The sequence below is a fragment of the Babylonia areolata genome, chromosome 2 (genome assembly GCF_041734735.1).
Source record: "Babylonia areolata isolate BAREFJ2019XMU chromosome 2, ASM4173473v1, whole genome shotgun sequence".
NCBI classification, from domain to species: domain Eukaryota; kingdom Metazoa; phylum Mollusca; class Gastropoda; order Neogastropoda; family Buccinidae; genus Babylonia; species Babylonia areolata.
In genome coordinates this window covers 20,325,592-20,351,628 of record NC_134877.1, presented here as the reverse complement: position 1 = coordinate 20,351,628, position 26,037 = coordinate 20,325,592, and the positions used below count along the sequence as shown (strand labels likewise).

Genomic DNA, 26,037 nt, shown 5'->3' with positions numbered 1-26,037 from the left:
TGAGCTGAAGATGTGAGAACAATACTACATTTTAAAAAGGCAAAGGTGAGCTGAAGATATAAAAACAATACTACATTTTAAAAAGGCAAAGGTGAGCAGAAATATTCGATAAAGTGGTATCGCAACAAACTGATAAGTCACTGAAAGCGGAGATTTCAGGGTACTATCACCTACACAACGAGGAAGGAAAACTGTTGATTCGCAGAGCGTTTCATGCCTTGAGCTGTGAGTTGTGAGCTGTGAGCTGTGAGCGACGAGCGACGATTCCGGAGCGTGCCGACCCGCCCAGGGATGGGGAAGGAGGGCGGGCGGGGGGTGGTGACCCTCAACACCTTCTGGTCCATCAGCGTGTGCCTGCTGACGCTGGCCCTGCACGGCTACGCGCTGTACCAGGCCCACGGCAGGTACCAGGCGGCGGTCCTCAGGGCCTGGCCGGGCTCCCAGGGAGGCCAGCCCCCGGACCTCACCGCGTTCCTGGTGCTGCTCGTGCTGTCGGCGCTGTGCCTGCCGCCCTTTCTGCTGGCCGCCTGCCTGAGGCTGGGCAACACGGCCAACGACGGCATCAAGCTGGGCCGGGACCACGCACTGCAGCCACGCCCCTACACGTGCTGCTGCCGGGGGAGGGCGGGGATGGGGGTGTGGGGGAGGATGTGGCGCAACTTCCTGCCCGTGGCCCAGACCTTGCAGGTGACGGCGGCCTTCCTGCTGGTGCTGGGCCACACCGTGCTCACTGCCGTGGAGGTGCGCTTCGGGTACAGGACCTCAGGTGAGTGAGTGGGTGAGCTGAGTGAGTGATCACCGGCTGCTTCTTCTTCTTCTTCTTCTTCGCTGACTTCCGCAATGCTGGGCTGTGTTTTTGGTTGGTTGGCTGCTGGGTCTGTCTGTGTGTCAGCGAGAGTACGCAAAACGTTCTGAATGGATCTCCACCCACCCACCCACCCACACACACACACCTGCTTCCTCAACCGTTCCAACTCGGACCCTCCCCTATCCCCACTCCTACCCCAGTGATTATTATATATATATATGTGTGTGTGTGTGTGTGTGTGTGTGTGTGTGTGTGTGTGTGAGAGAGAGAGAGAGAGTGCTATGTAATCATGTTTGTGTTCAGTTTACCTTTTTAACTCACTCAGTACGGCCAGTCCTCTCTTCTACTCTACACAGACCCCTCGGATGTCCAGTGGGTGTCTGAATGACCCAACCTTTTAGCTTCCGTCGTCAGAATTGTGGTATTCTTTGTCAACATTCACCTCTTCAGTATAAGAGCCTTCCGCTTGCAATATTTTGATGATGGTAACTGGGGTGAAACGCTGTTAACGTCGTCTCTTTCGCCGTTCGTACGGAGAGAGTTAAAGCCGCTGGCGAAACATTGATGAAATGATCAATATCAGTGTCAGAGGTATGTCCTTTCCTTGTATGCATGAGTATGTCAACTTGTGCACAATATTCTTTCCCAGTTCTTTTTTCTTTTCAGGTTTTACTATCAATTAATATGGTCCTGTGTGGTCAGCTGGTTTAAGCAACAATCAACAAGTAACGGATTTCCCTGAAATTGTCTGGACCGGTGGGCAGTGGACCAAGGATCGATCGTTTGGACTTTGGTGATGATCCGGATTGATTTCCGGATCCAGAGATTATTTCTAAAGGATACTTTACCTTTGGGAGGCAGGTAAACAGCTATGCAGATGACGTGAATTAGCGTGATATCCGGGGTAAAACGGTGGTGGATCTCCATGAAACGCCAAGAAATGATAAACCATGGGGAAAGTACAAACCTAATGGAATGATAAACCATGGATACAATAAACCTGCTATCCGGATTGGTGAACCATATGACGGAATAAACCTGACGGAACGAAAAACCATGGGTTACAATAAACCTGACGAAATGATAAACCATTGGATACATTAAACTTGATGGAATGATAAACCATGGGATAAAATAAATCTGATGGAATGATAAACAATGGCATAGGAAAAAAACCCAACATGACGGATAGATGGAAAGATCTACCATAAGATATAATAAACCTGATGGAATGGTCAACATGGGACAGAAGGAACGAAACATTATTGTTGTGGTGATCCTTGTTTGGACTGAGATCCGAGAATTTTGTTCAAAGAATTTTTCACCATTAGGAAATCGGGAGTTGGAGGGAAATAATCATTTAGCATGGTGCCTCAAGAAGAAAGACAGAGACAGGGGTACAAAGTATAAAAAAAAAGATGATAATAACAATAATAATAATGATAAAGAGCGTGTGTTCAATGTTCTTGTTAAATCAAATTGTCGACATCTTTACCATCATCTTTGTGATGTTGGATCAAAACGTCACAAAAACGAACGCTCATTCTCCAATACTTTATCTTTCTCTTGCAGTAGTGTCCCCTAGAAGTGCTTTGTGCTTTCACTGCTTTGCTTGCTTTCTTCTGAGACAATTTATTCAAAGCCGCTTCATGTTTCTTAGACGGGCACCTGTTTTCGGCAATTGTTTGCGTAACTGCGCATGTGTTCGTTCTTTAGTTTAACGGCTTTTCACTGTAAGTGATATTAGACGAGGGAAGGAAAAAAATCGAGTGGGAGGAGGGGGGGAGGGATTACTGTGTACGCATACGAGTAAGTGAAAGTTGTGTGTGTGTGTGTGTGTGTGTGTGTGTGTGTGTGTGTGTGTGTGTGTGTGTGTGTGTTGTGTGTGTGTGTGTGTGTGTGTGGGCGCGCGCTCGAGTGTGTTTGCAGTTAAAAGAGGACGGGCGTCATGCTTGCACATGTGTGGTGTAATTCCAGTATCTCCACATACCTCTGCAGCTCTCCTTTCCAACACCACCCCCACCCCCACCCACCCCCCACCCCCCGCCACCTCTCATACTTCCTCCCCCCTCTCCCTCCCCCGCCCCCCTACCCTCCCTCTCCCTTTATTCGATGTAAAAAGATTCCCTGTGTTTCTCGCTTATTAGGAAGACGTATGAGCCTCACGTCCCCCGGTTCTTGTAATTCTGACCACTTATGAAGATTACGCGGTCATAGCGACGAAAGTTTACCGCCGTCGTCAAGATTGTGTTAAAAGGAGGGCGTTTTTTGGTGGGCATTGCCGGTGATGTGGTGGGTGCAGCTCGAAGTGGATTGAAGGCAGTTGGAAACAGTTGTGACCGATCGTGTGCTAATGGGAAGGAGGAGGCACGCGCCTGTTGTTCCAAGGGAGGAAATAACTCGCCGCTATCTTTGGCTCCTCTCCAGAGCTGCAAGAAACACGCATGACGTGGAGACGTTGCTGAGACGGGCTGTTGTGTGATGGTGTTGGTGGTGTGTTTGTGTGTCTGTCTGTGTGTCTGTGTCTGTCTGTGTGTCCGTGTGACTGTGTCTCAGTGTCTGTCTGTGTGTCTGCTCGCGCGCATGCATCCGTCTTTTTTTAACCTGTTGGTTTGAATACGGGCCCTGTGTGTGTGTGTGTGTGTGTGTGTGTGTGTGTGTGTGTGTGTGTGTGTGTGTGTGTGTGTGTGTGTGTGTGTGTGTGTGTGCACGCGCACGCACGCACGCATTTGTTTAGTCTGGTGCATTTTCCCTGAAGCGTGGATTCCCTGTGTGATAGCGTCCTGCATTACAATTCACAAGGAATCCCTGTATTTATTTTGCCCAGGACTGAGGGCACAGTTAACTTCTGTATTAAGCCTACTCGGGAGTATAAGGGACAATCATCTTGAACACACACACACACACACACACACACACACACACACACACACACACACATATATATATATATATATATATATATAGTACACAGGGTATGAGGGGCAACAATTATCTTTTGAGCTAATCCGAGTATTGAGTACAACTTATCCTAGATATTTATATTACCCTGATTATTTTGGACGATTCTGGATATTCCCCAGTGACTGCCAGAGGAGCCGGTTGCATTGCTCGGACGGTAGAGCCTAGTATGGTCGTAACCCGTTACTAACTGTGTGCAGTATGGAACTGACCGATGGCGTAGTTCGGTCAACGTTGGCATTTAGTCACGTGTAACTGTCAAAAAGTCAGAACCAAGCAATGCAACTGGCAAACTGCAGCTGCAGGACATCAGGGACTCTTAGTTATCAGTATTACCCAGGGATGGGTACGGTGGCCAAGTGGTTAGAGCAGTGGACTCTCGCACGAGGTTCCTGAGTTCGATCCCCGGTATCGGCGCACCTGATGGGTTAAAGGTGGAGAGTTTTCCGCTCTCCCAACTCATACGCAGACCTTCCAACGCATAAACGTTTTCTTGTGTGTGTAGGCATGCAGAAGATCAAATGCTCATGTTCAAGATCCTGTAATTCATGTCAGCGTTCGATGGGTTAAAGAATTAAGAACATACCCGTCATGCAAACCCCCGAAAATGGAATAGAGCCGCCTACGTCGTAAAATAAATAAATTGATTAAATTTTTTTTTTTTAATTTAAGAAAAAAGGTCATAAACGCAAAAACCCACTCAAACATTCGAGTGAACGTGGGATAGGGGTAAGACTCCTGGTTTTGTGTGTGTGTGTGTGTGTGTGTGTGTGTGTGTGTGTGTGTGTGTGTGTGTGTGTGTGTGTGTGTGTGTGTGTGTGTGGTTTTTGTTGTTGTTGTTGTTTTTTGTTTTGTTTTTTGTTTTTTTTACAGGATGCCCAGAATTCTCAGCGATTCAGAAACAATTTGGCTATTAATAGCAAACTTTGCGTGTCGTTCACTGGTTTTGAAAAAGGAAATGGTGTAGGCCAATATCAAGAAGAAATGGATGAGTGGTGAATTATTTCGTTGGATTAAAAACTATATATAAAGAAGTGAACGCAAAGATAGAGCTAAATCTAATGATCATATTTACTGCACAGAGGGAGTTAAGCAGGGGAATGTGTGCAGTCAATATTGCCCTATCTTTTTGATATTCTTTAAGATGCTGTGTTGTCGTCCGAAACTGCCACTTGACCACAAATTGGATGAAAGTCTCTATGATGCTGCCGATTAATTTCAACTGAAAGAGGGGGGGCGGGGGGGGGGGTGTATTTCCTTTGTAAATTATTTTCTAAAATGCATATTGTATTGACTAAAATGACTCGTATGAGAGATGAACAATTAGCAAAATTTCTCCATACATCTTATGTAAATTATTTTCTAAAATGCATATTGTATTGACTAAAATGACTCGTATGAGAGATGAACAGTTAGCAAAATTTCTCCATACATCTTTCGAAAGAATAAGTGAAGCCACATAAACTGTATTAGACAGGATGTTCTATTGACTTTTTGCGGACATATGGATAGCTGTGAGGTTGCTGTTCTTTTGTTGGTTGGTTATATTATAGCTTGTTTGTTTCTTCACTCTTTCAGAAGAGTCTAGGGCCCATCTGAATAAATCTTGAAGTCTGGTTGAATGTGAGAGATACAGTCCACTATCTCAGAAGAAGAATATACGGGATATAAGAAACAAGCACACAGTTTTGAAATATTACAGCCTGTGGTCTATTCAGATGAAACCCGTCGTCTCCATACATTTCCTCTTCTATAAAGACGAACCTGGCGGTGTTGTATGTTCAACGTTTACAAGGCAAAAAGGGATTTGATCTTTGGAGAAACTGGAGGGTTTCGTTTCGAGATTTCTCCAAAAGCGTTTATTTTATTTTATTTTATTTTATTTTAAGCTGTTGTGTGGATTCTTGAAACCTGATCCAGAGGGGTGGCGTTTGGCATCTCTAGAAGTCAAGTCAACTATATGACGGGCGCAATAGCCGAGTGGTTAAAGCGTTGGACTTTCAATCTGAGGGTCCCGGGTTCGAATCACGGTGACGGCGCCTGGTGGGTAAAGGGTGGAGATTTTTACGATCTCCCAGGTCAACACATGTGCAGACCTGCTAGTGCCTGAACCCCCTTTGTGTGTATATGCAAGCAGAAGATCAAATGCGCACGTTAAAGATCCTGTAATCCATGTCAGCGTTCGGTGGGTTATGGAAACAAGAACATACCCAGCATGCACACCCCCGAAAGCGGAGTATGGCTGCCTACATGGCGGGGTAAAAACGGTCATACACGTAAAAGCCCACTCGTGTGCATACGAGTGAACGTGGGGGTTGCAGCCCACGAACGAAGAAGAAGAAGAAGAAGAAGTCAACTTTATCATTCCAAAGATGAATTCACGTGTGATCTTGTTGTTCATGCTCACAATACAAACAAAACGTGCATTTAAATGACATGCGTGTGCATCCACGCACATACACATTTGCACAAAATATTAAACAGAAGGAAGATCTCTAACAAAACACGCGCACACGCATACTCTGTCTATCCATCTCTATACGTACATCTATCCATCCATGTCTATCTCTATCATACTAAGTCCCCGATTACTCTCTCACGCGCGCGCATGCAGTCACACAGTAAGTGCGATATATTGGATAGCACGGTTTTAGGGAATATACGATTCTACAAAACAAAACACACGAACAATTCTGGTCAAAACTTTGACATTTAATTCTGAACAAACCTTTGACATTTCCATGAACTCCCCAGGGTTAGCCCATCTGGAACTCTCCCCAGGCACATCAACAGAATGCATACATACATGCGGATGCGATTCGAACCCTTCGTGGTAAAACCGATACACGGTATGACATCCAGCACCCTCTCGGTAAATCTGAAATACCACCAGAACATGGTATGCAGTCAGGAACACTTTGTAATGACTCAGACACAACACATAACATCATCCTGGGCAAATATTGTTAAATATTGTATGGTAGTGCCGTTCTGGTCACAACAGATGTTGTGGGTATGAAGTTCGGGTTGTTTTCCCAACGCATCACCACAATCCGGCACTACCCGTTTGGTTGTTTCCCTTTGTCAGCGTTACGTATTTGTTGACCTACCAAAGCAGTCCTGCAGAAGTGTGCCAGGAACAACAGAAAATGTGTTACTGCCGTGAACAGTTCGGTATGTGCGTTCAATAAGTGTGTGCGGCAACCTTCAGGACCACGGTTTACCGTGTCGTCCGAAAGACTGGCATACAGATCACCACTCAAGGTCTAGTGGAGGGGTGGATGGTGAGGGAAAATAGCCGAATGGTTAAAGCGTTGGACTTTCAATCTGAGGGTATCGGGTTCGAATCTCGGTGACGGCGCCTGGTGGGTAAATGGTGGAGATTTTTCCGATTTCCTAGGTCAACATATGTGGAGACCAACGAGTGCCTGAACCCCTTTCGTGTGGATACGGGCGCAGAAGATCAAATACGCACGCTAAAGATCCTGTAATCCATGTCAGCATTCGGTGGGTTATGGAAACAAGAACATACCCAGCATGCACCCCCACCCCCGAAAACGGATTATGGCTGCCTACATGGCGGGGTAAATATACAAAACGGCCATACACGTAAAATGGTACATGTCTGTCTGAGTGTGTATGTGAGCGGGCCTTAAAATTAATGTGATTGAATGACACAGGAAACGAATGATGAGCACTCAGTGGCAGCCGTCAGTCGGCTCTACGCAGGTAGGCAGCCTGTTGTGCAAATGACCCCGTGTTTGTAAAGCGCTCAGAGCTTGGTCTCCGACCGAGGATAGGCGCTATATAAGTATCCATATCAATCAAATCAGTCAAAAAACCCGGTCCTGCGTGATTTGATGTGGATCCTTGTTGCCTGGGGGAGGCACAGAGGTGTCCATAAGGCCACCTTTCTATCAACAGGGGCGCCATAAAAAACAAACCGCGATCATTGTTATGGCTTCGTGCCTCCTCCAGGCAGGACTAGAGCGTCTTCAAAAGCTTCCCTGGGGCAACTCTGAAACGGTACCTAAACTCTTCCTTTAGTTGACGGGTGGCGAATTCCGCTGAGATCCATTACGCTTTTGCTCAACACAAAGCCTTCTGTCGCTGAGCATCAGAGAGAGGAGAGGAAGGGAGAGGGAGGGAGGGAGGGGGGTGAGGGGGAGGGGAGGGGGGGATTCTGGAATGTCAGCCATTCAGCCCCTTGCGACCTCCTTTGTTTTTTGTTCTTTGCTTCTCGTTCCAGTATTGCAGTCTATATCCATTCCTTCCCCAGTACCTCGGGGTTCGTTATAGAATGCTGCTGTGCGTTCACAAGTGAGTGAAGCAGGGACAGAGAGGGGGGGGGGGGAGAGAGATGGTGAACAGAGTGCGGAGGGGGTGCGGGCGGCGGGGGGGGGGGGGGGGGGGGGGCGGGGGTTGCAGCAATGCTGCAGGTTACCTTCGGATGCTGTTGAGACATTGTTCCAATGTTGTGATTAAAACCATTGAGACAATCGTCTTTCAGTCGGCAGTGTGGGAGCTTTGAAGCATGAACAGTGCTTAATTCAGCAACGTGTCTTTGATACGGCGCAGGTCCGGCTTGCACGCGCGCTCACCCACACACAACTGATTAAACACACACACACACACACACACACATGCACACACGCACGCACGCACGCACGCACACACACACACACACACACACACACGCACACACATTCACAAAACACTCGCGTGCGCAAACACACATACACAGGTGCGCGTGTACTAACACAATCAGTGACACGCGTGCGCAGGCACGCACGCATGCACGGGCGCGCGCTCACTCACACACACACACACACACACACACACACACACACACACACACACACACACACACACACATGAAATAAGTAAAAGCTGCCATTTTCTGTCCTTCCTTGTTCTGGTGGTTTCAGCCCAATGCCCTCCTTCCACCTCCACCCCCTACCTCCACCTCCTATCACCCGCGCTGTTCATGAACAGGTAAATCCGAGAGATGAGATGGAGAGAAACGGGCGCAATAGCCGAGTGGTTAAAGCGTTGGACTTTCAATCTGAGGGTCCCGCATTCGAATCTCGGAAATGGCGCCTGGTGGGTAAAGGGTGGAGATTTTTCCGTTCTCCCAGGTCAACATAATGTGCAGACCTGCTTGTACCTGACCCCCCTTCGTGTATATACGCAAGCAGAAGATCAAAATTCGCACGTTAAAGATCCTGTAAATCCATGTCAGCGTTCGGTGGGTTATGGAAACAAGAACATATACCCAGCATGCACACCCCCGAAAACGGAGTATGGCTGCCTACATGGCGGGGTAAAAAAAATGGTCATACACGTAAAAGCCCACTCATGTACATACGAGTGAACGTGGGAGTTGATGCAGCCCACGAACGAAGAAGTAGAAGAAGATGGAGAGAGAGAGAGAGATCTGCTGATGTGAGTCATCACGGTTTGCTTCAGAGGCCCTTTGTATGCTCTGAAAGTCTCTTGGACATAGTGTTTAGTTTAACTGCATCACAAAGCACCGTGCAGTGTTCAGAGATGAAGTATTCTGGGTGTGGCACGCTTTTCTCCGTTAATCCTGTTGTTGTTTGTTTGTTTTGTTTTTCTGCCTTTTCAATGTTCTTGTCATGTTTTGTTTTATTGTGTGTATGTCGTTGTTTGTTTGGTTGTTTTGTTGTTTAAGTTTTGTTTTTGATGTGTGTGTGTGTGTGTGTGTGTGTGTGTGTGTGTGTGTGTTAGTTTTGTGTGTGGGGGTGGGGTGGGGGGATGTTTTGTGTGTGTGTGTGTGTGTGTGTGTGTGTGTGTGTGTGTGTGTGTGTGTGTGTGTGTGTGTGTGTTTAGTTTAGTTTAACGTCTTTTCACTGTTTAGTGATATTAGACTGGGGAAAAAAGGAAAAAAAAAAAAGAAAAGAAAGAAAAACAGTGTATATGCGCATGGAAGATGAGGCGTGTGGCTCTGGTGGGATGACTGTAGTGAGTAGTGGAAAACGAAGAGCTACGAAGGAATGTACTAACAGTGAACTATAACATGAGTTATAACTCTGTGTGTGTGTGTGTGTGTGTGTGTGTGTGTGTGTGTGTGTGTGTGTGTGTGTGTGTGTGCTGTATACCTATGTGTGTTTGTGCGCGCGCGTAAGTGCGTGCACCGTTGTGTGTGTGTGTGTGGGGGGGGGGGGGGGGGTTGAGTTTTAATTGGAAAAAACACGTCAGAAGTCGTCATTGTACAAACTAATGAACTGATCGGTTAATCCAGGTGGATTGGCACACTCTGCTGGATGACAGACAGACATACAGACAGACAGACAGACAAGGCAAACCTATACCCCTTTTTTTACTGTAGTGGGCGTGTAATACAGAAAGTAGTCAGAAAGTTTCCGTGTTTCTGTAAAACGATATATGACCTTCACACTTCTCGTTCTTTGGCATCTGAAACCAAACATGCCCCCCGCACCACCCCCCCCCTCCTCCCGCACCCTCATGCTCCTGCCCCCCTTTCAAGGATAAAAGAAGGGTTGGTGGAGATGTGTGTGGGGGGGGGGGGGGGGGGAGGGGAGGGGAGAGAGAGAGAGAGAGAGAGAGAGAGAGAGAGCTTGATGCCAGAACGTACTCGGCTCCAAGAGATGACACTCAAGAAAACACGACTGGGTGAAACTGTGAGGCATGAGAACGACACCAATGCTTTTGTGTTCCGGTAAATTTGGAATGGCCAGAAATTATCCCTAGGGGGTGGGGGGTGGGGGTGGTGGGGGGCGGGGGGGGGGCAATGGTTACTAAAGGAAATAATAATTATGATGCAATATATTTTTTTCTCTTATTAATTTCCTTTTCTCCTCAAAGGTAGTGTGCGTGCGTGCGTGCGTGCGTGCGTGTGCGTGCGTGTGTGTGTGTGTGTGTGTGTGTGTGTGTGTGTTGTGATTTAAAGAATGTGTTTAATGGAGGAATGGAGGGGAGGAAGAGGAAGAGGACGTTGCTTTGAGTAATCTGGGTGCGAACAATTCGGCAGCGGTTTATATATATATATATATATATGTGTGTGTGTGTGTGTGTGTGTTTTCAATTGTTTTTGTAAGTGGCTTTGTGTTTTGTTGAATAAGTATGAGGAACAGAATATAAATTGCAGGTATCTTTTGGTGTGGGGATGAAAAACGGAAACAAGGACACGGAATCTGTGCAAGCTTTCACCAGATTCTCGACAGTGATAAAGGCCTAGTATTCCCCCACTTCCTTTTAAAGGGAAACGGGAAAGAAAAGAGAGAGGATGGGGAGAATAATTAATGGCCCCCAACTGCCGGTGGAACATCACCAAATGGAACCCCACTGAGAGGCAGGTTTGATGGAGGGGGAGTTTTTGCGCGGCGCACCGACCTGTCTGTTGGTGCACCTTCTGCAAGAGTCATGGCAGTTCCAGGACAGGTTTTTGGCATTGTGCGAGAAATGGCACAACTGCCACATCGGCGTCTGCCAAAGTGCGGGCCCGGCATTTTAATTTTAGCCGGAGTAAGTGAATTGACGTTAAGGTTTCGGAGTTGGCTTGGTGGGTTGCCTTAGTTTTTGTTGTTGTTGTTGTTGTTGTTGTCTTGCAGACAGGCAGATTATTGTGTGGAGGTGGCTGGCTGGTTTGGAAGTCAGCAGGTTAGTTTCATAATGACTCATTTGTTCAGTCGGTTGATTAGCAGGCCTATGTTCAGGAAGTCGTCTGTAAGCAGGGTAAGCGGTTTTGTCCCAAGTGAGTGGCTGGATTTGTTGCGAGTTGGTTTCGTAGCCGAGTTAAGCAAGGCCGCAATGAGCAAATTGAGTGAATTACGTAAGTGGACGGTTGAGCTGAGTGGCTCGGCAGAACGGTTGTTGAATTGTTTGCTCGTTTCGATTCAAATGTTCTGCACCTTCGCTGATTGGCCACGTCAAACTGAACATTGTATAGGCTGGGAGAGTAAGCCTACACGGCTTTCTTTCATCCTGCTCTTGTAAAAAAAAAAAAAAATAAATAAAATAAAAAAAGCAAGCAAGCAAGCAGTACAGAAAGATTGAAACCCAGTGGAATGGAATGTGACAGAACTTGAACAAGACAGGACAGGAGAGTGGTCGGGTTTTCCGTGTCCAGTGGCCGGATTTATAAGGGGTATCTGGTGGCTGAAGTGTCACGTGAAGGGAATTGCTGTGGTTGTGCACGCTAACTTCAGAGTAACTTTGATGGTGGTGGGGTTTTTTTGTTTTGTTTTTTTTTTTATCTGAATTTTCTTTGGTGAAAGATGTTTGCGTGCGCATGCACGTAACATGTACAGTACACGCGCTGGTTCACATTGAGACATGCTGCGATGCACAAGCACAGAATCTAAAACTCATTTGCACGCGCAGCGCCTATAAGACAATTTTGCTCTCTCTTCCTCTCTCTCTCTCTCTCTCTCTCTCTCTCTGAGTCTTGCACACATGCTCACCCCCATCACCGCCGCCGTAGTGTGCTTGCACAGACAGACAGACAGACAGATACACACACACACACACACACACACACACACACACACACACATATTGACTCTATAAGAGTACAAGGAATTAAGGAGAAGCGTCGGATTGAAGAAGTGGGGGAGAGAGAAGATCAGTGGTAGGGCAGGGTGGTTGGGCAGGGTGGGGCGGGGGGTTCGGAGATGCCCTGTCACAAGGAATGGAGAGAATGAGAGAGGGGAGGGGGAGGGTGGTTAGACGGGGCAGGTGAGCAAAGGTAGTGGCACTCCCCAATGCTTTTTTTACTACCACAACCCCCCTCCCCCGTCGCCCCCCCCCCCCCCGACCCTCCCACGCCCCCACACCCCCACACACACACACACCCCCACGCCCTCCACCCCCTCACCACACTGCCGCTCTCTCTCTCTTACTCCTTCCTTCCCTCCCTCCTCCCTGACAGACAATTGTGTGCACATGTTTTAGAGTTCAGAGGAATGGTGAATCACTTCCAACCCGCCACACTCTGCTCTAAACCTGCCGTGGCTGTGCTTCTGCCAACTGTTCCCACGAACTAAATATATATCGCTGGCTGCTTGCAGAGGAAATGGCAAGCAAAACACTCTCTCTTCTCTCCTGGTGTCGCTGTATATAATACCCTTGGGTCTTGAAAGTTTTGTGCTCACCCACCCCACCCTGTGACGTTTGGTTCCTCCGTCTTCTGAATACTTTTTTTTTTTTTTTTTTGACATAGATGGTGGATAAACAGAGAAGAGAGAGAGGGGGGGGGGGAGAGACAGAGAGAGACTGAGAGAGAGAGATGCAGGGAGGGAGACGGAGAGAGGTAGACGGAGAGAGAGAGAGAGGGAGGGAGGGAGGGGGACGGAGAGAGAGGCAGGGAGGGAGGGAGACGGAGAGAGAGAGAGAGGGAGGGAGACGGAGAGAGAGGGAGAGAGGGAGACGGAGAGAGAGAGGGAGGGAGACGGAGAGAGAGAGAGGGAGGGGGACGGAGAGAGAGGCGGGGAGGGAGGGAGACGGAGATAGAGAGAGGGAGGGAGTCGGAGAGAGAGAGAGAGAGGGAGGGAGACGGAGAGAGCGAGAGAGGGAGGGAGACGGAGAGAGAAAGAGAGGGAGGGAGGGGGACAGAGAGAAAGAGAGGGAGGAAGGAGGACGGAGAGAGAGGGAGGGAGGGAGGAAGACGGAGAGAGAGGGGGGGGGAGAGAGAGGGAGAAAGGGAGTCGGAGAGAGAGAGAGGGAGGGAGGGGGACGGAAAGAGAGGGAGGGAGGGAGGGGGACGGAGAGAGGGAGGGAGGGAGACAGAGAGAGAGAGGGAGGGAGGAAGACGGAGAGAGAGAGGGGGGAGGGGGAGAGAGATAGAGGGAGGGAGGGGGACGGAGAGAGGGAGGGAGGGAGACGGAGAGAGAGAGGGAGGGAGGAAGACGGAGAGAGAGAGGGGGGGGAGGGGGAGAGAGATAGAGGGAGGGAGGGGGACGGAGAGAGGGAGGGAGGGAGACGGAGAGAGAGAGGGAGGGAGGGAGGAAGACGGAGAGAGAGAGGGGGGGAGGGGGAGAGAGATAGAGGGAGGGAGGGAGAGAGAGAGGGGGAGGGAGACGGAGAGAGCGAGGCAGGGAGAGAGGGAGACGGAGAGAGAGAGAGAGGGAGGGAGGGAGACGGAGAGAGAGAGAGGGAGGGAGGGGGACGGAGAGAGAGGCGGGGAGGGAAGGAGACGGAGAGAGAGAGAGGGAGGGAGTCGGAGAGAGAAAGAGAGGGAGGGAGGGGGACAGAGAGAAAGAGAGGGAGGAAGGGGGACGGAGAGAGAGAGGGAGGGAGGGAGGGAGGAAGACGGAGAGAGAGAGGGGGGGAGGGGGAGAGAGATAGAGGGAGGGAGAGAGAGAGGGAGGGAGACGAAGAGAGCGAGGCAGGGAGGGAGGGAACCGGAGAGAGAGAGAGGGAGGGAGGGGGACGGAGAGAGAGAGAGAGAGGGAGGGAGACGGAGAGAGCGAGGCAGGGAGGGAGGGATACGGAGAGAGAGAGAGGGAGGGAGGGGGACGGAGAGAGAGAGAGGGAGGGAGGGAGACGGAGAGAGGGAGGGAGGGAGACGGAGAGAGAGAGGGAGGGAGGGGGACGGAGAGAGAGGGAGGGAAGGATGGAGAAGGAGAGAGAGGGAGGGAGGGAGACGAAGAGAGAGGGGGGAGGGAGGGAGACGAAGAGAGAGGGGGGAGGGAGGGGGACGGAGAGAGAGGGGGAGGGAGGGAGACGGAGAGAGAGAGAGAGGGAGGGAGGGGGACGGGGAGAGAGAGGGAGGGGACGGAGAGACGGAGAGAGAGGAGGGAGGGAGACGGAGAGAGGGAGGGAGTGAGAGAGAGAGAGAGAGAGAGAGAGAGAGAACTGATTTTGATTAAATTTGTCTATGAGGGAAGCTGAGTAAGCAAACACATGCGTAGTTACATCCTGCCCTCGGGGCAAAGAAGACATTTAAACAAACCAAAACTTTTCTTCTTCTTTTTTTAAAACTTGAGTCTACGAAGAAAAATAGAACAAAAGAATAACATAAAAAGACGAATGCAGTTACTAAAACAAACATGGTACACACACACACACACACACACACACACACACACACACACACACACACACACACACACACACACACACACACACACACACACACACACACACACACACGTGCATATTCCCATTCCTAACCTATAACCATTCCTAACAATAATCACAAGAATCACAATCATCATCATCATCATCATCATCATCATCATCATCATCATAATCCACGTTACATAGCGCCTTTCCATGTAAAACATGCTCAACTGCACTGTACAATGTAAAATCCGACGAGCAAAACATGCATTTAAACACTAAAATGAAAGTTGTAACATTCATAACCCTGCACAACCAAGCACTAAAGTATGATCTGTACACACCCAAAGATTTCCGTACACAACATCTCATTCATACATTTCACATGATACATCACAATATCTTGATAATGTACATTAATTCATAAATATCACAATACTGAACGCTAGCACTGCAATGCTTAAAACAATATCACAGTACTTAAAAAACCAACCCCAATACTTCAAACCAGTCACATATATCACAATGCCAAACTGGAACAGACACTGATCTGAAATCACATTATTCAAAACTCATCTCACTCCGCCTCCCCAAACAACACTTCAACAGCATGCATAACATATCTAAAACCAGTCAAAATACTTTTTTGTAATAATTAAACGTACATATATACACAGGCACATAGACATATGCACACAGACACACAGACACACACACACACACACACACACACACACACACACACACACACACACACACACACACACACACAATATATGGTGAAATATATGGTGGAGTGATGGCTGTGGTGGAGTAATGGCCCAGAGGTAACGCGTCCGCCTAGGAAGCGAGAGAATCTGAGCGCGCTGGTTCGAATCACGGCTCAGCCGCCGGTATTTTCTCCCCCTCCACTAGACCTTGAGTGGTGGTCTGGACGCTAGTTATTCGGATAAGACGATAAACCGAGGTCCCGTGTGCAGCATGCACTTAGCGCACGTAAAAGAACCCACGGCCGGCAACAAAAGGGTTGCTCCTGGCAAAATTCTGTTGAACAATACACTTCGATAGGAAAAACAAATGAAACTGCACGCAAGAAAAAATACAATAAAACGGGTGGCGCCGTGTAGTGTAGCGACGCGCTCTCCCTGGGGAGAGCAGCCCGAATTTCAAACAAAGAAATCTTTCGTGATAAAAAGAAATACAAATATAATATATGTATGTATATATATATATATATATATATATGTGTGTGTGTGTGTGTGTGTGTGTGTGTGTGTAGAGAGAGAGAGAGAGAGAGAGAGAGAGAGAGAGAGAGAGAGAGAAAGCGTGTGTGTGTGTATGTTTCTGTCTGTCTGTCTGTCTGTGTTTTTGGATCTTGTGGTTGTTGGCACTGCGGGTTTTATTTCTCTGTCCATGTTTTGTTATCACGGCCACCACCAGCACTTCCATAGCTTCCAGCTTTACGTCTCTCCACTAACTCTCAGTGCTGAAATAAACAGATAAGATAACGTGAGTGAGTTCTGATATAGATAAGATAAAATGTGAGCACGTCTCTTCCCTAACTTCCAGTGCTGAAATAAACAGATAAGTTAACGTGAGTGAGTTCTGATATAGATAAGATAAAATGTGAGCACGTCTCTTCCCTAACTTCCAGTGCTGAAATAAACAGATAAGATAACGTGAGTGAGTTCTGATATAGATAAGATAAAATGTGAGCACGTCTCTTCCCTAACTTCCAGTGCTGAAATAAACAGATAAGTTAACGTGAGTGAGTGCTGATATAGATAAGATAAAATGTGAGCACGTCTCTTCACTAACTTCCAGTGCTGAAACAAACAGATAAGTTAACGTGAGTGAGTGCTGATATAGATAAGATAAAATGTGAGCACGTCTCTTCACTAACTTCCAGTGCTGAAACAAACAGATAAGTTAACGTGTGTGAGTGCTGATATAGATAGGATGAAATGTGAGCGCTGAATGAAATTATAATTACTGAATAAGACCAGCTCCCCCTTACATCAGGGTTGTCAGAACGTGGTCTGGTTTGTATAATAACGCCATCACACACTTTCCCCTCTTCTGTTTCAGACTTCGCTTGGCGGACTGACGTTGACTTCCTGTTCGCGAAGGAGCGTGCGCACGTGAGTGACGTCATGGCCAGCCTGAACAAGACGCGCACGTCCTTCAACGGGACCCACCTGTTGCCCCCCACCCTCCACCCACACTCAGGGGCCTGGCCAGGTGGGGATCACTGGGTGTCCCTGACCTTCGTGAACTTTGTTCTGGCCCTGTTGGCATTCAGCATCCGATATGCTGCCGTCTTCTGGTGAGTTCTTCGGTTTGGGTTTTGTTCGGGTGGATTGCGTTTGGTACTTGTTGGGCTGGATTACACTGGGTGTTTTTGTCGTTGGATTTTATTGCATTGGTTTTTTTTATGTTGGATTGCTTTGGGGTTTGGTTAGATTGAGTTGGGCTGATGAGGACAATGCTATGTTGAATTTGGGTTATGTTGTGTTCTCTTGGCCTCCGTAGAAGTCGGCTTTGATTTGCAATGAAGCACTACTGACGAGTGGATCAGTTTAATAGAAGATGAAGAAATGATGAACCCGGCGAGGCTGGTGGGAAGAAGGGGTTATCTTAATTCACAGACAGAGGTTGATTAGGCTTGGCTCACTCCGGGTCAGTTCAGTTAGCCTGGTGTGACCAAGGGCTGGCTTAGATTGACATCATTGTGAGTCAGGCTTCCTTCGGTTGGAGAGAAGCCAACTGTTAAGCTTCATCCCAGAGTGCATGTAAAGATGAAATGAATGAAACGTATCTGTTGCAGGTACACAAACAAGGCACTGACTTTGGTGTTCGCCCTTCAACTGTTCACCTTGACTGTGACTGCCACGCTGGGTTACTCTGCCTTCGCGTGCCTGTACAAAGTGTGTGAAAACCAGCATGTCTTCCTCAACATCCACCTGGCATTAGGCTGTCACACCTCCCTGGCTCTCTATCTTGTCGGCTCTGCTGTCATGGTGCTGTCCACCATCACCATATGTGAGTACGGCTCGCACTACTTCACCGAGAAGATGCGCATCATTGAGCGGAGACATCACAACCCCGAGACGTCCTTGAAACTGTCGGCCCGGGTGAAGACGGGTTGCCAAGGTTACGCGCCTCACACCTGCGCCATGGCGGCTCTGGCGGCGATAGCGGCCTGCAAAGGTCCAGTGATGTACGACCTGGTGAGGGTGTACCGGCCCACCCGGGACAGTCTGGTGCTGACGGGGCTGGTGTGCGAGGTTGTGTACATGGTACTGTGGATCGGCCTGTGGTTCGCTTTGACTGTCAAACAGCACTGGCAGTTCCGCATCCTGGACTACATGTCGCTCGGTCAGTCCGTGGACTCGAGAAGCCTGGAGGACGAGCTGATCAGGAGGTCCGCCCTGGACAGCCACAGAGGGAGCAGGGATGACTGCTTCGAGATGCAGGATCTGACCAGGTCACCCCGCCGGTACAGCCAGAACAGGGATTCTTGTTCCAGTTACCTGGAAACTCTGTTCAAGTCTAAGGATGGGCAGATCTTCTCTCTTCCCAACGGTGGACTGGATGGTTATAATGCTGGTGAACTGCGCGGTTACAAGAACAAGGCAGACTCCCTACCCAACGGAAAAGGTGGCCAGTACAGAGCGTCACAGATTGTCAATGCTGATGGCCAGCTGGTTGGGATGAGAAGACCTTGTCACAGCCTGCAACACCTCAACGTTCAGGCCGATGTCCATGATGTGAACCACACCTCCAAGGCTGGGGCAGGTGCACGCATCAGACACAGTTCCGGGGAGGTCCCCAGTTACCATGGAATACAACAACGCCAGAAGGACGGTCACACAGAGAGCTTCAGAGATTACCGCAACAGTATACGCAGCAAGTGTGATGATCTATACGCCACGGCTGGTCTGAGAAAGGGCGAGGGCAACACGGACAAGGCTCTGTTGCAGCCAGACACACCAAGTGCCGGGGTTTCCCCGTTCGAGTCCCTGCCCACCCTCATGTCCTCCTTCAGAGACAAGGTGAAGGAGTCCTCCCGCGCCGCCAGCAGCTACCGACAACAGCGCTGCTCCCTGAAGATGGGCAACTACGGGTCCCTGGAGAACGACCCCGACAGTGACCACCCCCACACAGGCCACGCCAGGAACGGCAGCTGGACGCCTCAGTTCAAGGGCAGTCACAGCTCTCTGGAGAGGGACTCGGGGAAGGAGCTTGGACACAAGAGCCACATGAGGAGCGGCAGCTGGACCCCCCAGCCCATGAGGATCGAGGAGGAGGGGGCCCCGTTCCCCAGGACCGACCCCAAGAGACCCCGGCCGGGGTCTGCACAGAGCTGTGAGGGTGCGGACCTCTTCCCGGCCAGGCCCAGGCCGGCACACAAGTCCCACAGCTTGCCTCACAGCCGCCAGCGTCAGTGGCAACACAGCGTGGGCAGGGGCCGGCTCCGTAACAACAGCCTGCCATCCCCTGGCAGAAGGTCGCCACTGGTCAGTGCCGCCTACAGCGTGGCGGATCAGGTGGCCAGGTTACGAAGCAGCCGGGAGTGCATTCCGTCCCCCGTGGGAAGCCTGGGCCCGGGGGAGGGGCCCACCAGTGCCACAGGGGCCGTGACCAGGACACTGGACCTCCCTCCCGCTGACCTGGCCTCCTGCCCCTTCATGACGTCACGGGCCACCTCCACCAACGACTGAACAGGTGACTGTGCGGACTCTGTGTGTGTGTGTGTGCGTGCGTGTGTGCGTGTGTGAGAGAGTGTGCGTGCGTGCGTGTGTGCGTGTGTGAGAGAGTGTGCGTGCGTGCGTGCGTGCGCGCGCGCGTGTGTGTGAGTGTCGCACGCATTTGTGTGATTTGAGATTTACTTGTAAATGATTGCGTTTTGTTTTGTATACTTACATTGTTATGAACATATTGATCCAATTTGTAGGAAATCAATTTACTTTGGATACATTTCAGATGTCGGGGCTTTTCCCCTCTCAGAAAATTAGGTCAAAGGTTCCATCGTACGGCCATCGGGTCAGTAAATTCATAGTCACTGTGTGATTTCATTTGATTTATTTGACTTATTAGTCATCAGAACGAGTAATTGTGTAAATGTTGCTTTCCCTTAGTTCATCCTTGAAATATTTCCAAGAGCTAATTCCCATTTAATTTCAGCCGCTGTATTTACTATTTATCGATACATAATAACAGAATGATATTGGTCTTCCATCCACACACCCCGCCCCACATAAAAATCCATTTAATGTATCTTTAACAATGTAATAAAAGAATAATTAGTTTTTTACCGCTCCGATATACTCATTTTCAAAGAAGTAAATGATTACTAAAACGATTATCGGGGATTCGTGACTTTCATCAGTCTCCAGTGATGGGAAAGTTCTTTACGACATCTACCATCGAGGGTAAACAGATCTACTACTTACGGTTGCTGAGAAACTATCAGTGATTATATCTAGTGCACGTGTTAGGACAAACGAAACATATACTTGCATAAACTCCCTCTGTCCACACCTGTGACATGCGAGTCAAATGGAAAAAAAAGTGTGTGTGTGTGGGGGGGGGGGGGTGTAGATTTGTTTGGACTGAAAAATAGTGAAGAGTCTCTCCCTTCACAAGCTACTCAACTTCAAGTCAATTAACTCTCTCCATACGAACGGCGAAAGAGACGACGTTAACAGCGTTTCACCCCAATTACCACCATCAAAATATTACAAGCGGAAGGCTCTTACACTGAAGAGGTGAATGTTGACAAAGAATACCACAATTCTGACGACGGAAGCTAAAGGTTGGGTCATTCAGACACCCACTGGACATCCGAGGGGTCTATGTAGAGGAGAAGAGAGGACTGGCCGTACTGAGTGAGTTAATGCTGCTTATGCTGCCGATTCAGCTAGCACACAGGTAAATAAAAGTTTGGACTGGAGTGGGTTAGTTTCGGTTTTCATGGAAGGCATTCAGGAAGGGATTCGGTGTATTACATAGAGTGGCGATCCAGTGACTGGCTGACCAGACTGACGTAATCCTGGTGACTGGGTGTGTTTCAGACAGGGATGGCTAATGGACGGTGGTGCCACCCTGCAGAGCACTGACTGCACACACAGCCTCGCACTGCCGCCAGCGACAGGAGACGACTCGTTTGTTGACTGCAAGACTGAGTCCTCTGCACCGCAAAGGTGGTCGCTGGCTGAGGGAGAGAGGAAGGGGGAGAGAAAAGACGACGACGTGGACGATCGACTAGGAAGATTGGGCGGAGGGTGACTGAGCGTGAGGGGCAAGCTGTGATGATGTTCACACTTTAAAATGCCAGTGGCCTCCAGCTTCAACAGCCGGGCGCGTTATCGGTGATTCGGTGTTGAACGATGAAGAAAAAGATGGAAAACAGGGACAGGGAGACTGGCGCGCGCGCACACACACACAGACACACACACACACACACACACACACACACACACACACACACATTATATAGTAACTGTGGCCACTGTCTTTCAAGATAGTGAACTGGCACTCAACAGTAAAACGTGGGCGAACTGTAGTCAGATACTCAGTCTCAGATTAGCCGTAGATATTTTTCAATCATCCCATCTCCATCTTCCTAACGGCCCAGCTGACCGAGAACCACTGGTCTAAAAATAGGTGGATAGTGCATGCCTTCTTTGAGCCCCTTTGCTAACTGAAGCCAGCATAAGTGTTCAGCCATTTTGCTACTCGAGTCAGTACAGCGCGAAGCGGTAACTTCATATGTGTAGCCAAACGCTCAGCTGGCTACGATGACTGCTTCACGTCAAGCTCTCACTAGCTCGCGGCGTTGCTTAACCTGACATTCCTGTGTGTGCCTCCACAGCAAGTTTGCGCTATGTGCCACTGCACTGTTTTCCGGCCTGTGATAACTTTGGTAAATAAACCATTGGCAGATATCAGTCAAGACACAAAATCTGGCATCTCGTGGGGGTAAGCATAACACGATTTCATCAACGGTTTCGATACACGGTTACAGTTCAGAAACTGCCGTAAGACTTCTCGATCAACTGACAGCCGGATACGAGTCTGAATATGGCGTCCAGTTAGCTTCAGCTTTCCTGGCCAATGAGCTATCCTTCTATTTTTAGATCAGTCACTGAGAACTGACAACATGTTTGTGGACCTGGCTTTCTCCAGCAACTCTGTGTGTGACCTTATCCTGCCAGTTATGTCCAGGTTTCCTCTGAGGCAACGCATGCGGAAGGAGGTGAGCTTCTCTTGCTTAAGCTGGAGTAGGTTGCTCTCACCTCACTTCCACATAGGGGAACGTTTAATGAATGGCAGACATTCTGCATAGTCTTTCCTGTGTGTTGGCGGTGGCTCTATTAGTCTCTCCTTTTTTATCGTCTAAATCTTTCCCTTGATGGTGATAGCCTTCCTGTTTCCAGCATTGATGTCAGGGTCGAGGGACAGATTGCTGGAGATAATGGGAACCCACGAATTTTAAGTTGTCATCAACCCCAAGAGTATGGCCGTCGGTGGAAATAGACGGTATCTTGACATTCTGACCTACAACCATGGCTTTCTTGGTGGTCAGGCTGAAATCACTATCCTTTTATTAAGCGCTGGAGGTTTTCTTGTGTCTGTGAGGCAAGTGCCGCACTATCAGCAAACAGCATTCCACAAGTTTGTGACTTTGCTTTTTTGCGCGCTGACATGCCGTGCTTAAAGGCTTAGCTGGTGTACAGGTAAACACTGCCTGCTTGTGTCAGACACGGAACACGGACAGAAAGAAAAAAAAGGTCCAGCCAAGACGCATCTATGATTAGTTCTTTTGACAGTATCACCGAACCCTGGCGTTTCTCCCCCGAATTCTGCATCGTCAATACATAAACCGCTTACCCGTATGAACTCGCAAATTTTAGTTCAGCTTGGATTTATTCTTTGCAATGGAAAGAATAAAGCAGAATGAAAAACTTTGTCATGAAACATTGAGATCTATTATATACGGAGCAATACATATGATAAATTGATCGCATGACCTCTGGGAATCTTATCTGTTCGGTTCGTAATGCATCACTTACAAAACAGTGTGTGTGTGTGTGTGTGTGTGTGTGTGTGTGTGTGTGTGTGTGTGTGTGTGTGTACAAGTACATCAAACGTAAGTTTTGTTGAGAAAAATATATCTCACTACTCCACATACCGTTGCAGTAATAAAAAATCGACCGATTTAGTTGGGCAGAAGAGAAGAATGAAGACAGGTATAACAATTTGTAAGGAACATTGTATTTGTTTTGGATGTCTGAATAGTATCAGTATCAGTAGCTCAAGGAGGCGTCACTGCGTTCGGACAAATCCATATATGCTACACAACATCTGCCAAGTAGATGCCTGACCAGCAGCGTAACCCAACGCGCTTAGTCAGGCCTTGAGAAAAAAAAAGAGAAAAAAAAGAAGAAAAAAACAACAACAAAAAACAAAAAAAAACCACAAAAAAAACCGAATGTCATACGAAATAGACAGCAATTGATTATCGACCGTATATGTCAATGTTCGATTCATGCAATTCATTTTGTGATTGGGAAAGAACGGAGCAATTTAAAAACTGTTCATACCACATTATTACTATTATATTATTATTATTATTATCATTATTATCATCATCATATTATCAATATGATGATATTTTTATTTTGCTAGTTTTACATATTGAAAAATGTTCGCGATTCAGTTTGGATTATTGTATCCTCCTACCACCCTCTTCTCTCGATATTTCGATTAATTAAATGTATCTGTCAGTCATGTATGTAAAGTTGAGGTGGGGGTAATGGAATAATAACGCTGGGTGGACGAGTCACTTTGCTTAGTCTTATTTCATGTTTGCGAGCAGTTTGTGTGACCACACATCCAGATTTAGCAATCGAATCTTTGGAACCAGAGTTGTGACCCTGAGGAGGGTCGGCAGAAACAAATTGAATCATTTCCGTCCTTCTACACGAGGCTGTTCACCTCTGACAAGAGCAGCCGACCAGATTCCCATCAGGCCGAGGTCCCGGTCGGTACTGAGTCTCCCCCCGCCGTCTTTCCAGACCACCCAACAGAGGGTCTCCAGCCCCCAACGCCTAGCACATCCACGTCCTCGCCGCCTTCGTCAGTGTCGGCGGCACCGCTTCGGGATTCGGATCATCCCTATCCACGATCTGCCAGACCACAGGACGACGACGCCTACCACATGAACATATTCTGCGACGTATGGGGCTTGTCGACTAAGGGTCTTGTACGCCCACATAGTCCGAATCTGAGAGCGACCCCCCTCTGAAAGGGAGGAGTCGGTAGCAACGGAACGGACTTCTTTGCCAGAGCTGGCGAGGTTTCCGATCCAGTCGTTTCCCGTTGGAAGCCCCTTCCCTCTCCGCAGAGCGGGTGCAGGGTGAAAGGGGGAGGCTGTTCAGGTCAGAACCTTGGAACTGCTCAGGTCTCGGGCGAGTGCTGCCGTCCGACACGCGGAGCGTGACAACACACCAGCCTCGCGTTGAAAAGGCAAGGTGTCAGCAGGGAAGCCATCCTTTATTTCCTCCTGTCAACTGCTTGGAAACACCGGTTGTGTCCGGGCGTTCCCATAGTATTTGGAGTCGCTGAGCCAGCCAATGAAAAATCAGACAACATGTTTGAGACTGGATTGTGTCCTGGAAACGATGTTCTGTTGTAAAACAGAGGAAACATCTCACCCATAGCCTACCACCACCCAACCTTTCTGCTTAATCTGCTACAAGATCCATGGATACCATTTCAGTGCAGTTTTCATGTCAACACTTTTCGTAGTCGTATCACTTTTTTTTCTTTTTTTTTAATATCACTTCTTGCGTTTCATAAGCCAAAACTCTTTATCTGTTTTCTTTTTAAAGGCTTTTTCATTGTTTGCCTTCTGGGTGTTTTTTTGTGTGTTTTTTTGTTGTTGTTGTTGTTTTTAGGTCATCACATACATACATAGGTTCTTTTCTTGAAAACGTTTGTTACTAAACGTGACATGTAGCAAAATGTCGCTTCCTGTGTCCCTGGAACAAAAGCAAATGAAGAGAGGACGTCAAAACTTCTGACGTCATCTGCATTGACGCCTGTTCACACCCCATCGCAAACTAACAAAAACTTAAGGAAGGGGAGGGGGTGAGGGGTCTTGCTAGGACGCCACGAGCATGACGTACTTTGTCCACAACTCGACAAACATCAACCCGGAACTGATAGTCATTGCTCAGCCGACCACGAGGACCATCTCCTAACCGTCAAACTTGGAAATGAAAAAAAAAAAAAATCCACTCACAGTAAAAGTATCACGTCAAATGAGGGAGATATTTATAATTAGATATAACTAGTACTTTCACGTCAAAGTCAACATGTTCAAGAAAATCAGTCCAGATGATAAAGAGGAAGTGCAGGTTATTTGAGCATGTTGGAAAGACCAGTACCCCATTGTTCCAGACACCCAATATATAGCATGTCGTACTTTGATGCTTAGAGCAGGAATGCACTTCATGTGTTTGTTCCACGTCAGAAATTTCCGTCGATCCTTTGACGGGAAGTACAACTCATTTTTCATGAATTTCACCTTCTCTTATGTAAAATATAGTCCTGAGAATAGTTGAAGCCTTGGTTGCATTACTGAAACTGATGAAGAACAATTTCTACCCGCTAACAAAGCAACTTTTATCAATCTAAGAAGCCATTTGGTCAATGCCAAATGCACGTGTCGTTTTGGTGGTGTGATGAGACACAATAAGAACACTGATGTTCACTTCGGCACATCGGTTGTTGGTAACTTGTTGCAGGGTGTTCACGTTTGCATGAAAGCGTGTCTGTGTGTCTTTGTCTCTGTGTACAAGATATTACATGTCAAATGATATCAACATGTCCTGTAGTTTTGCGGTTTGTCTCCCTGACATACCCAGACTATTCTGTACGTGACGCTTTATTTATTTTATTTTATTTTATCTTATTTTTATAGTTTACTCTTCGTTTGTTCGCGAAAGCGCTTACGTCTTGATACATCTGTGTCTGAACACAGAAAAATGTTACATGTTGTTTTATTTTGCCGCAAATTTGTATGTTTTGCAATGTCAGTAATTTGGGCACATGACCGCCATGATGGCGTATTAAGCACCCCTGCTCATATTTCATGCACAGAGTGCTCGAATTTTCTGTACGTGATGGTAAACTGAGCTCTTTTTTAAGTT

The 26,037-nt window shown here is 48.0% G+C and overlaps 1 protein-coding gene across 1 annotated transcript; it reads left to right on the top strand.

Moving 5' to 3' along the window:
- Window positions 1–26,037, top strand: LOC143298975 (uncharacterized). The gene is made up of 4 exons (XM_076612034.1): window positions 1–766; window positions 16,904–17,141; window positions 17,643–19,543; window positions 20,893–26,037. Exons 1-3 carry the CDS (start codon window positions 292–294, stop codon window positions 19,537–19,539), a joined length of 2,610 nt encoding a protein of 869 aa, XP_076468149.1. The 5' UTR covers window positions 1–291; the 3' UTR covers window positions 19,540–19,543; window positions 20,893–26,037.